Genomic DNA, 17,421 nt, shown 5'->3' on the forward strand with positions numbered 1-17,421 from the left:
AGTCTCGGCTCACTGCAACCTCTGCCTCCCAGGTTCAACCGATTCTTCCGCCTCAGCCTCCCGAGTAGCTGGGAGGCACATGCCACCATGCCCAGCTATTTTTTGTATTTTTAGTAGAGACGGGGTTTCACCATGTTGTCCAAGATGGTCTCTATCTCTTTACCTTGTGATCCGCCCGCCTTGGCCTCCCAAAGTGCTGGGATTACAGGCGTGAGCCACCGCGCCCGGCCTATCTTATATTTTTAATAAAAGATTGTTTGCTCTATAGTAATAGCTGCAGAATTTGTTTCTAACTTTAGCACCATGTAACATTGTTTTTCTATCTAATCTACTGCATAGTTTCCTTTATTAAAATTTAGGCTAATTTTAAAAATTGAACTTTTGATAAATACGTTTGTAAAGCTTAAAGATATCTTTAATATAGCTGGATAGAGTACAAAAGTTTGATTGGATGAAGAATACTCCCAACAATGACCTACTGCAAGTTTGATCCAATTATCCTTCTGATTTATGGGACCTGCAGATGACACCCCCAAACTTAGTTTGTGTTGTTAATGTCTTTCACTTGAAAAGACTGCATTATCATGCAGAATATGTTGCGCTTTTGAAAAGGCAGAATGGGTAAACTCTATCCACTTAAATATGGGCTTTCCTGCCACAGTGCCATATATACATTGCTGGAAAACCTAGTTTGGGGAAAGATTTCACACTGAAAAGAACAGGGCTTATGATAAAAATAGAATTAGACCCAACCATTCTAAACCTATGAAACTTTGTAAACAGAGACCTAATGAAAACAATTTTAGTAAGATAGAAGTACTGTCAAAAAGACGTGTCAAATTCTAATAAGGAGATGATAGAGTAATCCTGGCCTTCACTTACATGTAGGTGAAGAGAGCTTGCTAGCCTGGGATGTTGGTAAGTGTTCAGGCTGCTGCATTATGGAGACAAGGTCACCCTGTCACATATCACAGGTAGACAGAGGTGCTGGCTTTGCATACAATATGGTGACGCTAATGATGGATTACTTTGTTCATCATCTATGTTTTTGTCTTCTGCACAAGACTGGGAAGATCTGCCTAAGTAACTTCCAAGGAAGAGCAAGTATCCAAAATGAAGAAGGTGGACATGGCAGTACTGCATTCCTTCAGTCTTGGTGCATTCAGGTAGGCCGATGTGTTGTATGCTGAGCTGCTATTATTTGAGAAAAATAATCTCTAACTTCTGTGTTACATTGACATCATTACTGTATGTACAATTTCATAAATTGTGGGTGAGGTAACTTGCATCCCATTAGGGAAACTTAAGGTAGCAGATTGACTGTATTTGCATAGTATCCCACATTCTCCACCAGATTTAACTAGAAAAATAATTTTAAATAATCATCACAGACAGGGATGGGGACTATATGAGAATCTTTGTGTACAGCTGTTACATAATGTATGCCATGCCTCTAGCTCACAGCATACCTGGTAGGTCCTTCGTGAATATTTGATGAGTGAATAAATGAATAAACAGCTCAAGATAAAAAAAAATTGCAGAAGTAAGTCAAGTAAATGTTTGTCCTGACAGTGTGGGGGGGGCGGGGTTTGAAGGACACAGCTAGACCTCTAACCTAGAGCTCTCCATAACTCTTTCTTGGACTCTGCAAACTGACAAGCTTCCCAACCTCCTCACACGGCCCACTTGCCTCAGCCAGTGGTATGCGCATCCCTGCCTGGCTACAGTGCCCCTGGGCATCCAGTTCTCCTCTGCTGTGGGTTATAGGTCAAGGCCATAAAGTGACTCAGAAAGGAGCCTAAGGGAGAGATGCAGATGGGTTAACAGCCTGAGGCAGAGAAACCTCCAGATTCATAGAGGTGTAATTAACTCACAAATTCTCCAGTCATTATTATCATGAAGTCAGAGAGGCAGGAATGCCCTCCCACAGCCCTTCTTCACTTCTGCATAACACTCCTCTGACATAATATGTTGGTATTTCTCTTTCTTTTAAGGTTGCATTTGGTGTTATTTGTACTGAATTTCACCTAATTTAAAAAATAACATCAGGAGAATAAGGGGTGGGGAGTGAGAAACAGAGTGAGTCCTCCCTCCTGCCCTGCACTCCTAGGGGTGGTCCTCTTTTACTTTCTACCCTTCTGGTCTCCCCTGTAAGCTGTTTTGCTGTGGAGCTTCCATTTCTTTGGTAAGACTCTTGGGCAGTGTTCTTTCATGAGAAGGGCTTTCCAGGTTTTCCCATAATGCTGAGACCTTGCAGCACTGAATCTCCCTCAATTAGTCTTTAGTGAGCCAAGGCTGGAGGGCCTGTAACACTTGCACAGTCTCTTTTCTGTTCTCCATTTCCCATTAATGTTCTGTGTATTCATTGTGATTTATAGCCCTGGAGGGAGCCAGGTCTGCAGAGTTTTCATTGAATCCAGCCTGTAATGTTGTTTGTCAAGCTGCCATTTACAGCTTGGAAAATTTTTCTCTAATCTACTTTGCAGAGGCACGATGTGTCTTCTCATTTTAGATGTAACCCCTGGTGTGTATGCCTGCATTGGGAATAGTGGGACCTACACTATTGCTTCCAGCCTTTGGCTTTGTGCCGTACCAAAACAATATTCAATATATGGGCATGATCGGTAGCAACCTATATTGAAAATAGTTTTTGATCATCTCATTTGTGGTCTCCAAGAGAAAAAAATGACTTATAGATAGACCCATTTTCTTGCGTGGATATGTCTTAAAGTGGGAACTTAAAAAATTATGAATTAACCTATTTCTCTCTCATCTTCTAATTCAGCAATTTCACCACGATTTCAAGATTATTTTCTTCTTCTGGAGTCAGTCAGAGGTTGTAGAAGATACCATACTGTGGACCATGAAATTCTTCCAGGGCAGGGCAATGCCTCATTCATTTTTGGGACTCCAGTCCCCAGCACATAGGCTAAAATATAGGAAGCATTTAATATATATTTGAGTTAAAACTGCATGAGTTAAGGGACTGGACTTGGAAAAATTAGAGGAGGAAGTAAGCAGAACCCAGGGAAATATATGAAAATCTATAGAAATCCACAGGATCAGAGATCAAGTGGGAAATCCAGAGTTGGGATAAGTAGGCCAGAGCAAGATGGCGGGGCTCAGTCAGAGAGGCAATGAGCCAATGGGAACCATGAACAAAGCAAACCATGTCTGGTAGGAGGCAGGTAACCTGCAGCTGTGTATTAGTTGAAGGGGTGGAATGCTTCTAACCTGTTGAGGAGAGCCCTCCCAGGCATTTCTGGGGGGCACAGACCAATTACACAGGACTTACAGTTTTGGTTTAACCTCTAAGTTCTCTATATTGTTCTAGTCCAGGCCCTTTTCCTATTCATGCCGTCTCTGTTTGGTTTAGGGCTCTAGTGTGTTTTACTTGAATAACTTCACCTGCTTCCTACAACTCCCCATCCTATTAATCTCTACTCTAGTCCATTCTAAAGTCAGGTCCTGCACCTTGTTTGAATTTTGGTGCCATTTCCATGATTCCATGAACATGTCAATATTAGTATTATATAGCTAATGGGCCATCTCCTTTCATTTACTGATGATTTGCCATCAACTATTACTGTATCAAGTGCTGTCACTGAATCAGCTTTGGATTCTATTCTTAAGAAATTTACAGTTCAATTGGTGCCTCATTTTTCTCCACTTCCCCCATCCCCGGCTTGCCCTCCTTCAGTTGCTTATCTTCTGGCCCTTCCTTGTCACACCAGGTATGCTCCTGCCCAAAGCTTTTGTCCTTCAAGCTCCACCTGCCTGGCATGTTCTTTTCCCTAATCTTTACATGCCTCGTCAACTCATTCCATTCAAGTCTCTGCCACCCTTTTCAGTGGACTTCTCTAAACATACTATCTAAACACTCCTTTATTACCTATTCCTTTTTCTTGCTTTCCTTTTACTTGTAGTATCTAATATATTGATTTTCCTGTTTGTTTACTCTAGGTCTTCCCCACGAAAACATGAACTCCATAAGAACAGAGATTTGGGCTATTTTGTTCATTGTTATATCTTCAGCTCCTAAAAAAGAATACCTCATCCATATCGGGTCCTTCGTAAATCTTGTTGAATAAATAAGTAATGGAGAACATACAATGTCAAGTAGACAGGACTGAGGAAAGAAAGTTTATTCCAGGAAGGAGGAGGTGTTTGGTCCAGGTTTCAAATGGTGGAAATGATCAAAGCATGGAAAGATAGTAAGGGAAGGGTGTTCTTCCTTCTACTAACAAACATTTTGGCTTCTTTTATCTTCCAGAAACCCTGTAAAGTTTATCATACTATCTTGTTTCTCTTTCTCTCTCAGTTGAATATACCTTGCTGAAACTCAAAGGGCATAAGAGCTAAACATCAGTGTGGACTTGGTTGAGTATAGCTCATTGATAGCTCTAAGGATGTCTTCTGGGTCTTGAAACAAAATTGTACAGAGTTCTGTGGTATGGCCTGGACCACTTGGTTAGATATCAACGTTAGCATAAAAATATGGAAAGTTCTTTCCTTCCTTAATTGTAGATAGAGGCATGGTTTTTTTTCAGGCATAATCATTATCTTTAACTTGAAAAATTCTGTCCTCTAATATCTGAAATACTTTTTCAGGGCAACTTACTATGTTATTATCCCTCTGTTAAGATTCAGTGTAGGTGTTTAACTACTCTTGCTGTTTCTTTTCAGTCATGGGCAGATTGATGAGGGTCGTTAGTCTCTGTGAATCATTTTAGAGTTTATTTGCATTTTCCTTGATGAAAGAAAAGCAAAGGAAAATAATTGCAGTTTTCAGTGTTCATTGGGATATTCTGAGAGCTTTCTTCAGTAAATTATAGGATGTGATAAATCTAAAGAAGCATCACTCATTCCTCATATCTGATGGCTTCATACTTCATACTCTTGTCACTGCCTTTACAAACACAAGATTTAATATCCTCAAGTGGATTCTCATCCTTACACTCTGTCATCCTCACTTACAATGTTTAATACCAGAAATTTTAAATGTAAAGACTACTGTCAACTCATTCTATATCAAATCCATACAATTTCATGTGCAAACCTTTCTACTTTGCAAGGACTGGTAAATGTGCTTGTGGATGATTTTTCCCTCCCCTGTTAATACTGGTAGATAGGAAGTGGCAACAACATCTCTAATTCTGCAATACCATGTTATATATATAGTGAATAGTTCTATGGCAATTAAAAATGCATGTACCCACATTAAAAAAGAAAACAAACGTGTAACAAGTTAATTATGTAGTTGTTATTACCTTTTTAAGGGGATGCTTCACTTTACAAAAGAATTCCCTATGGATTTTCTTTAAATAGTAAGCTCCAGTAGTGCATTTAAGATATAATTAGACCTGCCTAAATTGAGTTTGTACACATTTCAGGAGCAGAGTCACTGTGCAAGGAAACAATAAACTCATGTTTACTTTGCTACCCAAAGCATAAGAAGCAAAAACGCATATGTAGAAGCTGTCAAACATCTGGATGTTTAGGAAAGCCTGGATATTTGACCACATGTCTGAGTACTCATCCAGATGCTGAGCACGATCCATTTGTACTTTGGAGTCTTTCTAACACAGCAGGAGGGTATGGGAGCAAATATACCAAGACAGGCTCTTATCTTGCTAAAATTGATAGTGGCATTCCTTTTATTGCTTATGGGTGGATAATTTTAGAAATGATGACCTGCAATAAGAATTTTGCAAATAATATGCATCATTTTCATTAAATGCAGAAGTTTTCTGTTCTTAATATGAGGGACAATTTTCATCTAAAAACTTAAAATAAATACTTTAAAATTAACCTGGAAGGCAAGAAGTTATTCAACAGAGAGGAAATGCACTCCAAATAGTATTGTTCTCAAAAAGGTGGGAAATACAAAACTAAAACGTACAACCTCTGGCTAATCAAATCAAAACAAACCAAACAAACTTTCCTTAATAGTCTCACCTGGAAACAGGAGACCTCATTTCAACAGCATGATGCTCACCTGAACAAAATGACCTGGGACTAGAAGATGAAATTTTATACTTGACTATTTACCCCATGAATCAGGCTCTTGATTATTTACAAAATGGAATTTAGAATTCTCAGTACAAAGAACTTTTAGTGGTATGAATTGATATGCTCATTTGTGACAACTTGGTAAGTGGAACTTTTTATGAAAGCATAACATCCTAAGTAAAAGTATCGTAAGCCTCACTTGGCATATATGGAACAAAAAGAAGCCTGAGACATGAGTGCTTCATTGGGTTCTGGCATAAGCATTTAGGTAGACTTGCCAGCCCTGAAAGAAGCAAGAGAATGAGAGGCAGTGGGATGCTCTGAATTCACCGTAGGCTTTTTATCAGGCAGGCCTAGGCTGGAATCTTGGCTATTTTACACTTGGTGTGTTATTCTGTACAACTTCTTTAGCTATTTGTGAAAATGGGAGGGGATACTTAACATTGTCAGTTCTATTTATTTTTTAATAAGAAATCAATAAGCCTAATAAATGAAGGTACTTAAAAAATGCTGGCTCCCTTTCGTTTTTGATGGAGTCACCAAATACAGGAAATTAACACCAGCTTTTCACTGTCCTAGGAATGTGGACACATAGTTTCATACATGTTCTTGAGTTCATAAATTTTGTCGCCAGGGTGATGGCACAGCAAGCAAGTCCATCAGATCTGGAGTTATCCCTGCCCAATGTGTCACTCAGCAGATGCAGACATGAGAGAAGAGATATAAAGCCACAAACGCTGTCGTCAGACATATTTACCGAAAAGCTGCAACAATCAAAATCAGTTTCATCAGTCATCAGAAATAAGTGGCTATTGTCAACACATGCTGCACGTGGAATGTATACCACTGAGTCACTTTCAGTGAACATGTTTATGTAGCAAGCTTTCATAATTGACAGTGTTTGTGGTGAGAAAACTCTTATACAGATACTTGTTTTCTATTATAAAATATAATATTTTCTCAAGTGTAGCATTTTCAAATATTCCACAGTTCACCTGTACTTGTGTCCCTATGAGGTCTCCGTTATATGTGGAAGATCCTGTGATGATCGTATTTGCTAACTTTCCAAGAGTTTTCTCTCTGTTGGGCCCCGTCCTAAGCACTTGAATTTATCTAATTTCCACATCAGCCTTATGAAGTAGGGTACACTATTAACCACTTTTTCTGTAGTTTTAAATTTCATTTATTATTTTCTTCATTTTTAAGTTTCAGGGTACATAAGCATGATGTGCAGGTTTGTTACATAGGTAAACATGTGCCATAGTGGTTTGCTGCACCTACCAACCCATCACTTAGGTATTAAGCCTAGTACGCATTAGCTATTTTTCCTAATGCTCATTTAATTTTTAAAAAATATTTTCGCAATTTTTTTTATTGTGGTAAAATATATATAACATAACATTTACAGCTTAACCATTTTAAAGTCTGGTTTAGTGGTATTAAATGCATTCATAATGTTATAGAAGCATCGCCACCCTCTATCTCCCTAACTCTTTTCTTCCTGTAATATTGAAGCTCTCTATCTATTAAACAATAACTCACTATTCCCTGCTCCCCACAGCCCCTGGCAACAACCATTACACTTTGTCTCTATAATTTTTTGACTATTCTAGGTATCTCATATAAGTGGAATCATAAATTATTTTTCTTTTTGTGGCTGGCTTATTTTACTTGCCACAATGTCCCCAACATTAATCCATGTTGAAGCATATGTCAGAATTTCCTTCCTTTTTAAGGCTGAATAATTTTATATATATATATGCCATATTTTGCTTATCCACTCATTTGTCAATGTACACTTTAGTTGCTTCCACATTTCGGTTATTGTGAATAATGCTGCTACAAACATGGGTGCATGGGTGTACCCATCTCTTTGAAACCTTGCTGTCAGTGTTTTTCTTTTTTTTTCTTTGCATACATCCAGAAGTGGAGTTGCTGGATCATATGATAATTCTATTTTTAATTTTTTGATGAAAAAAAGCTGTATTGTTTTCCATAGTGGCTACAGCATTTCACAGTCCCATCAATTGTAAACAAGGGTTCCATTTTCCCACATCCTCACCAACATTTGTTATTTTCTGTTTCTGTGATAGCAGCCCTCCTAACAGGTGTGAGGCAGTACTCAGTGTAGTTTTGATTTGCACTTCCCTAATGATTAACAATGTTGCGTATTTTTTCATGTGCTTATTGGCCATTTGTACATCTATTTTTTTTTTTTTGGATAAATGTTTATTCAAGTCCTTTGCTCATTTTTGAATCAGGTTGTTCTTTGTTGTTGAGTTTCAGAAATTCTCTACATATTTTGGATACTAACCCCCTTGTCAGGTATGTTATTTGCAGATATTTTCTCTCATTCTGTGTGTTGTCTTTTTTCTCTGTTGATATATCAGTCTTCTGATGTACAGCAATTTTAAATTTTTATGAGGGTCAATTTCTCTATTTTTTTCTGTTATTGCCTATACCTTTGGTGTTATGTCCAAGAAATCACTGACGAATCCAATGTCATGAAGCTTTTGACTTATGTTTTCTTCTAATAATTTTATAGTTTTAGGTCTTTAATGCATTTCACGTTAATTTTTATGTATTGTCTTAGGTAAGAGTCCAACTTCATTCTTTTGCATGTGGATATCTAATATTTTCATCACCATTTGTTGAAAAGACTGCCCTTTCCCCACTGAATGATCAAAAATCATTTGACTATATGACTGTGGGTTTATTTCTGGACTTTCTATTCTATTCCATGGGTCTATATATTGGTCTTTATGCCTATAACACAGTTTTGATTACTGTGCCTTTAGTTTTAAAATAAACAATTATGAATCCCTCAGCTTTGTTCTTCTTTTTCAAAATTGTTTTGGCAATTCGGTGGTCCCTTGAAATTCTACGTGAATTTTAGGATGGGTTTTTCTGTTTCTGCAAAAAACATTATTGGGATTTTGAGAGGAACTGCATTGAATCTGTAGATCACTTTGCACATGTTAACAATATTAAGTCCTCAAAACTATGGACATGGAATGTGTTTCCACTTATTTATGTCTTATTACTTTATTTCAGCAATGTTATTGTAGTTTTCATTGCATAAGTTCTTCATCTCCTTGGTTAAGCTAATTCCTAAGTATTTTTTTTGATATTATAAATGAATTGTTTTCATAGTTTCCTTTCCAAATTCTTCATTGTTGGTAAAACGCAAATCAATTTTATGTATTGACTTTGCATCTTGCTGCTTTGCTGAATTCATTTATTATTTCTTACAGTTTTTTTTTTTTTTTTTTAGTTTTTAAGGGTTTCTACATGTAAGATCACATCGTCTGTGAACAGGGATAATTTTACTTACTTCTTCAATTTGGATGCCTTTTGTTTCTATTATTTAATAATTGCCTAATTGCTGTAGCTAGCAATGAGTACAGTCTTCTAGTACCTTGTTGAATAGGGGTGGCAAAAGCAGACATCCTTGCCTTCTTCCTGATTTTAGAGAAAAAACTTTTAATCTTTCACCTTTCAGTATGCTGTTGGCTGTGGGTTTTTCATATGTGGCTTTTATCATGTTGAGGTAGTTTCCTTCTATTCTTAGTTTGTGGAGTATTTTTTTTAAATCATAAAAGGGTATTGGATTTTTTCAAATGCTTTTTCTGGCATCAACTGAAATAATTATGTGATTATGTGGCTTTTCCCCTTCATTCTGTTAATGTGGCCTATAACATTGATCGATTTTTGTGTGTTGAACCATTCTTTCACTGAACAACTAAATCCCCTTTGGCCAAGGTACAAAATCCTTTTAATATGCTGCTGAATATACTAGCATTTTGTTGATGATTTTTACACTAATGTTCAGAAGAAATAATGGTCTATAGTTTTCTTTTTCTTTTGTCTTTGGCATCAAAGTAATGCCTCATAGAATTAGGAAGTGTTCCTTCCTCTTTATTTTTTTGGAACAGTTTCAGAAGGATTGGTACTAGTTCTTTAAATGTTTGTTAGAATTCACTAGTGAAGCCATCGGATCCTGGGCTTTTTTGTTGTTGTTGAAAGATTTTTGATTACTGATTCAACCTCCTTACTAGTTATAGCTCTATTCCATTTCATTTCTTTGTGATTTAGTCTTGGTACGTTTTGTGTTTCCACAAATTTGTCCATTTCATCTAGATATCCAATGTCTTGGCACACAATTGTTCATGGTACTCTTCTACGGTCCGTTTTTTTCTGTAGAATCAGTAGCAATGTTCCCATTTTCGCTTCTGATTTTATTAATTCGAGTATTCTTTCTCATTAGTTCATTTATCTAAAGGTTTGTCTGTTTCGTCAACCTTTTCTAAGAGTCAACTTTTGGTTTATTGATTTTCTTTATTGTTTTTCTAGTCTCTATTTCATTTATCTATGTTTATTGTTTCCTTTGTTCTGGCCAGCTTGGGTCTAATGTATTCTTTTTTTTTATAATTCTTTGTAAGATGAAGTTGCTGATTTGAGATATTTCTTTTTTTTTTTTTAATGTAAGCATTTACAGTTAAAAATTTTAATTTTAGCACAGCTTTCACTATATCACATAGGTTTTGGTAGGTTGTGTTTCGTTTTCATTAATTTCTAAGACTTCGTCTTTGACCCATTGGTTGTTTAAAAGTATGCTATTTAGGTCTGCCATGGTGGCTCATGCCTGAATCCCAGCACTTTGAGAGGCCGAAGAGGGTGGATCACTTGAGGTCAAGGGATCAAGACCAGCCTGGTTAATATGGTGAAACCCTGTCTTTACTAAAAATACAAAAAATATCTGGTAATAGTGGTGTGCGCCTGTTGTCCTAGCTACTCAGGAGGCTGAGAGGCAGGAGAATCACTTGAGCCTAGGAAGCAGAGGTTGCAGTGAGCCAAGATCCCACCACTGCACTCCAGCCTGGGTGACAAAGTGAGACTCTGTCTCAGGAAAAAAAACATATGCTGTTAAAGTTTTGAATATTCCAGTTTTATTTCTGTTATTAGTATTTAACTTTATCCCATTGTGGTAGGAAAAAGTACTTTGTGTGGTGTACATCTTTCAAAATCAGAGACTTAATTTGTAGCTAACATAATGGGCTGTCCTGGAAAATGTCCCTGTGTGCTTGAGGAGAATGCTTATGTTATTGTTATTGGGTAGAGTGTTCTGTATATGTCTGTTAGACCTAGTTGGTTTATTGTGTTTTCTATTTCCTTATTTATCTTCTGTCTGGTTGTTCTATCCATTGAGAGTGGGGTACTGAATTCTCCAACTATTATTGTAGAACTATCTATTTCTCCCTTTAATTCTGTCAATTTTTGCTTCTGTATTTTATGACTTGTTATTAGGTGCATAGATGTTTATAATTATTATATCTTCTTGTTGTATTAAACCTTTTATTAACATATAATGTCCTTGTCTCTTATAACTTTTTTGATTTAGAGTCTATTTTGTATGATACCAGTATAGCCACCCTTTCTCTCTTTTGTTTACTATTTGCATAAAATATCTTTTCCACCCTTTTACTGTCAAGGTATTTGTGTCTCTGAATCTAAAGTAAGTCTCTTGAACCCAGGGTATACATGGTTGAATCATGTATTTTTATCCATTCTGCCAATCTCTGTCTTTTGGTTAGAAACTTTTATCCACTTACATTTAAAGTAATTACTGATATTTTACTCTCTGTTTTATATATACTTTATAGCTTTTTGTCTCTCATTTCCTGCATTGCTACCTTCCTTTGTGTATAGCTGATTTTTTTGTAGTGAAATGTTTGAATTCCTTTCTCACTTCTTCTTGTGTATATTCTATAGCTGTTTTCTTTGTGGTTGCCATGGGAATTAAATTAACACCCTAAAGTTATAACACTCTAATTTGAATGTATACCAGTTTAACTTTAATGGCATACAAAATCTCTGTTCCTTTACATCTCTATCCCTACTCCTTTCAGTTATTAATGTCATATAATCACATATTTATACATTTTATTCCAAAATAGGAAAAAAGAAAAATGAAGGATGTGGGGAGGACGCTTTTAATCCCCTGGAAGTCACTTCTGCTGGTGAGGGAAGGGCTTACAGCAATGGGGGAAGGTGCAACAACAATGGCTGCCACAATTTTTTGTCTGTGCCTCTGGGATCAGAAGCAGCAATTTAGTCACCAGAGGTCAGATTTCTGACATTTGGCGGACAGGGTTCTCTTTGCCCATCCTGGCTCTTACAAGCTATGTTCAGGTCCCTCCTGGAACATGTGCACAGCTGCCTACAATGGGACTGGGTGTAGGGCATGGGTAGCTATCACCGTGCTAAGAGCTGAAGTGGACCAAAATTAACTGCAATTTACCATCTAAGCCTTCCTCTGAAGGTTGCAAACATACAATAAATTCCAGAGTTCCATCCGTTGAATTACATTAAATTCTGCCAGTGCAATTGTTGTTTAGGTGGGGAGACAGACTCCCGGTACTTCCTACTCTTTCTTCTAGAATCCTCCTATTCACTTTTAACAGATGAGAAAACTAAGGCACAGTGGAGTGATTTTCCAAATCACATAGCTAAAACAGGACAGGTGAGAAATTTGAATTCATGGAGCCCAACTATAGTCTATATCACATTCTTAAGTCTATGCTCCACTGCTTCTATGGAGAGAAGGAACCTGGTGTACAGCCTGAAACCTCGGTTGCCACAACTGAAATGAATAAATGAGCAAATTAACGCAGGTATTCATTTGGCTTGTAACGAAGGCAAGTTAATGAAGTTACAAGTTTACAAGAGCGTTGGCAGTGCCATTCTGGATGGAAGTGAGGGGAGATACTCCTTTTGGATGTGAGATGGACAGATAATGTCTTTATGGGAGCCCCAGGAGACAAGTGAGACACGTCTAAAGGCATGGCCTGCACCTAATATGCTGGTGCCCTCAAGGGAACAATTAGGTAGAAAAGGAGTGTCAAAGAGGGCTCTGACTGTGAGCCAGGTTTGCCTGTAGTGTGCTTCCTGTCACAAGTGTGGGTGTCTTTTACTTGCACAGAAACAGAATTCTAGGAAATCTCTGAACATATTTTAAAATGTTAAAAAAAACCCAAAAGGGACAGAAGTTATGAAAAAATATGCAATTCTGATATAGGATTTATATATAGTTCTAAATTTACACCTCTGGTGTCATCTTTACATATCAACAATGTACACAAAAAGTGTACAAATGTGGATTTATTGTGCATTTTTGCAAACATTTTATTTTTTGCTTTATTTATTTTTGAGATGGAGTCATGCCCTGTCGCCCAGGCTGGAGTGCAGTGATGCAATCCCGGCTCACTGTAACCTCTGCCTCCTGGGTTCAAGCTACTCTCTTGCCTCAGCCTCGCAAGTAGCTGGGATTATAGGTGTGTGCCACCATGATAGGCCAATTTTTGTATTTTTTATAGAGACGAGCTTTCACTGTGTTGGCCGGGCCAGTATCAAACTCCTGACCTCAAGTGATCTGCCTGCCTTAGCCTTCCAAAGTGCTGGGATTACAGGCGTGAGCCACTGTGCCTGGCCTTGCAAACAATTTAAAAGCCATTCCTATTACTGTTTGAATGACAATCCTTTTTCTTCTTTTGAATGGTAATTCCTTTGATATGTCTCATCTTGGGAAGTTTACTGCTAATCAGAATTGTGTTCTATGAGTTCTGTGACTTTAAAATTATAGTAATGTCTCAAAAATACATGTTAAAAAGTAATAAATAAGAGATTCCTTAAATCACAAGATTTATCATCTTAATGAGTGACTTTTCCCAATCTTCTACAACCGATTGAACTTTTATCATATACTATGTTAACTCATTATGAAAAATAATTAAAATATTAATGCTTTCCTAATTTATTAATTGCTAGCTAAAGAAAAAGTAAAGCAAAGACTTTATTTGAACTTTTTGTCCAAGTAAAATATAGATTTTGGATAAAACATTGGTGAAGAATATCATCAGTAAATCTTAGCTCTGCAATGCAGTCTGCATATTTCTAGGTGGGTTTTAAGAATATACCTTGACAATGTATCACTATAGCACAAAGACAGTAGGGTTAACAAACCCTCTCCCTATGGAAAGATTTGTTGCAATAGGTTTCTGCATATATCTATCTGTAGCACTAACTACATTGCTCAAAACAAAGGCCTCATCTGCATAGAGGAACTCATTCTACTTTGCTAAATCTGAAAGCATTCAAGACTGACATCTACATTTTTATTTTCTACTAAATGCACTCTAGTTACTAAACTCTGATCCATTGTTCACTATTCAACAAGTTTTAAAAGTCAAGAAACACTAGAAGAAAACGTAGGCAAAACCATCCAGGACATAGGCATAGGTAAGGACTTCATGACTAAAACACCAAAAGCAATGGCAATAAAAGCCAAGATAGACAAATGGGATCTAATTAAAATTCAGAGCTTCTGTACAGCAAAATAAACCATCATTAGAGTGAATAGGCAACCAACAGAATGGGAAAAAATTTTTGCAATCTACCCATCTGACAAAGGGCTAATAACCAGAATCTACAAAGAACTACAACAGATTTACAAGAAAAAAACCAAATAACCCTATTCAAAAGTGGGCGAAGGTTATAAACAGACACTTTTCAAAAAAAGACATATATGAGGCCAACAAACATATGAAAAAATGTTCATCATCACTGGTCATTAGAGAAATGCAAATCAAAACCACATTGCGATATCATCTCACGCCAGTTAGAATGGCAATCTTTAAAAAATCTGGAGACAACAGACGCTGGGGAGGATGTGGAGAAATAGGACCGCTCTTACACAGTTGGTGGGAGTGTAAATTAGTTCAACCATTGTGGAAGACAGTGTGGCGATTTCTTAAGGATCTAGAAATAGAAATTCTATTTGACTCAGCAATCCCATTACTGGGCATACCTAAAGAACTGTAAATCATTCTGCTATCAAGACACATGCACACGTATGTTCATTGCAGCCCTGTGTACAATCGCAAAGACCTGGAACCAACCCAGATGCCATCAATGATAGACTAGACAAAGAAAATGTGGTGCATATACACCATGGAATACTATGCAGCCATAACAAAACCATGAGTTTGTGTCCTATGTAGGGTCTTGGATGAATCTGGAAACCATCATTCTCAGCAAACTGACACAAGAACAGAAAGCCAAACACTGCATGTTCTCACTCACAGATAGGTATTCAGCAATGAGAACACGTGGACTCAGGGAGAGGAGCATCAGACACTGGGGGCAGTTGTGGGGAGTAGGGGAGAGACAGCGGGGATTGGGGAGGGAGAGGAGGTTGGGAAGGGATAACATGGGGAGAAATGCCAGATATAGTATGCACCTAAAGTTAAATAAATAAATTAAAATAAAAAATAGAAAAATAAAAGTCAAGAAACGAACTAGTTTTAGATATTGTAATTACATGGGTTTCTTTGGACTATTTAGAAATTCATTAGCAACAATAGAATTTATATTTCAGAGATTTGGAGGATGTAAATCTAACATCTTGGATTCTTGACCTGGATCTGAAACAAACATTTTCATGAGATTCCTAATCTGAAACAAACCTTTACATGAGATTCCTAATGACTGATTTATTCCTAATATATATGATTGGTCATGCAGCAGATCCAGTTTTCTGTTTCCAAGTTTAAAAATCAGATTTATATTTTCAGTCTAAAATTCCCAGTTGTAGTTCTATATGTGTGGACCAGCCGTACCTTAGCCCTTGGGCTCAGATCATTTGTTGTTATCAAAAGGGTAGACAAGGTTAAACGCCTGCTTTCTACCCGAAGGGAAAGCTTGGAAATGGAATAGACCCCTGACGTGCTCTTTGGTCTATCTGTTCTCTACCTTGGGTAACCTTAACATGAGCAATATGCTGCTGGAGCACAGTTTGTATGCAAATGAATTGAGAGAGATTTATTACAGATTCAGAATGAGTTCTCCCTGATATTGCATGGGAAGACTTGATGATGCCTTAGCAACCTTAAGTACAAACTAGCCATCTGAAACCAAAGGTAAGAAAACATCTGCCCCCTTCTCTCAGGTTATATGAGTTGAAATCTTTAAGTTTCTACCTTCATGGTAGGAACATTTTTTTCATATTCAATATTTATTGCTGTAACATAACCAATCTCTGCTTATTAGGGCACGTAAACCATCTTACTGTTTTCCTCCCCCTGTTTCTGTATGCCCCTAGGCTTTACAGAAACAGTGAGTTGTTCCAGTTTGTAGTTCATTCAAGTGCTCTTAGACTGTCAAATCTGATAATTTTGGACACAGTGAGTGGGTCAAAATAGTTGAAAATGAACCAAACTTTCAATCAGATGTGATTTGAGTATAAAGTGCTATAGGTTAGTTGTAACAGAAAGTATGAGAGCTTAAAAGGCTCAGAATAATTTGGATAAAAATATCTTGAGGTCTTTTTCCATTTTAAAATGAATTGAGCAATTCTGTGTGGCTGATTGACAGCATAATGCAAACAGAGCAAACTGCAGAATGTATCACCAGGTAACTGCATTAGCAGCAAAACTCATAATGCAGTCTGTTGGCTGAAAAGAGCATGAAGGAGCCTTCTATTTTCTTATGAGGTGCCATATGTTCATAGTTCCTGGCCAATTATATTTAGTTACTGCCAAATTACAATTATTGGAAAATGCGCTCTACCCTATAGTCGTTCACAATATAAGAAGAGGCCTCATAGATACTGACTCTTCTTACAATTTGTTTATTAGCATAAGCATACTTAAAAGTGCTTTCTAATATTGCCCTCTATTTATGATATATCTATAACACAAGATATTGCTGTGTAATAGCAATCCTGAACATTTCTATATATTTCTAAGGACTGACTACACGTTAAATTGGTGGGAGAATGTTTCAGTAATCTTTGAAACTTTTATATTTTGCAGTGACTCTTTTTGAGATGGATTTTATTGTGGGATAAGACACATAATATAAATGTTACAGGCAGTTCTTATATAACATTCAGGTACATTCTTGTTCATTTTTCACTTACCAGAATCAAGAGGCAACTTGAGGCCAATTTTGTGTGCTCAGGGATGGTAGAAAACACTGACAAAATCAAGCAACCAAAGACAAGGAGAAAACTGCAAAACAACAAAAGAGAGAAATCCGATAAGAACCTTGCCTTATTATCACGGACTTAATTTCTTGCTTCTAATGAATAAAGCACCAGGCCCATTAAATTGGCAGACATTAAGTCATGAAAACTCTAGAAGAGACAAGCTGTTTTGGATATCAAAATACAATATGATACACAGTGCAAATGGGGCTCCCCTGCAACTTTATTGATTAAAAAAAAGGTTGTCTTTGTAGCATGCTGCCTTTAAATGTTAACATCTAAGAATTTGTGAATTTCCCATACAACTTCCTTCCCAAGCAATGACCCTGAGAAAGTCCCAGCAAGTATGTTCTGGCTCTTCTACG

The 17,421-nt window shown here is 37.1% G+C and overlaps 1 protein-coding gene across 6 annotated transcripts in view; it reads right to left on the reverse strand.

Moving 5' to 3' along the window:
* KCNQ5 (potassium voltage-gated channel subfamily Q member 5) overlaps positions 1 to 17,421 on the reverse strand; it is a 594,633-nt gene that overhangs the window by 191,804 nt on the left and 385,408 nt on the right. For all 6 annotated transcript variants that reach the window (XM_032274419.1, XM_032274415.1, XM_032274416.1 and 3 more), the window contains exon 2: positions 16,991 to 17,081. In XM_032274419.1, the coding sequence (XP_032130310.1) occupies positions 16,991 to 17,081 (91 nt within the window). The remainder of the gene's footprint in view (positions 1 to 16,990; positions 17,082 to 17,421) is intronic.

This window comes from Sapajus apella, unplaced genomic scaffold, assembly GCF_009761245.1.
Source record: "Sapajus apella isolate SASKATOON/1434 unplaced genomic scaffold, GSC_monkey_1.0 scaffold6, whole genome shotgun sequence".
NCBI classification, from domain to species: Eukaryota; Metazoa; Chordata; class Mammalia; order Primates; family Cebidae; genus Sapajus; species Sapajus apella.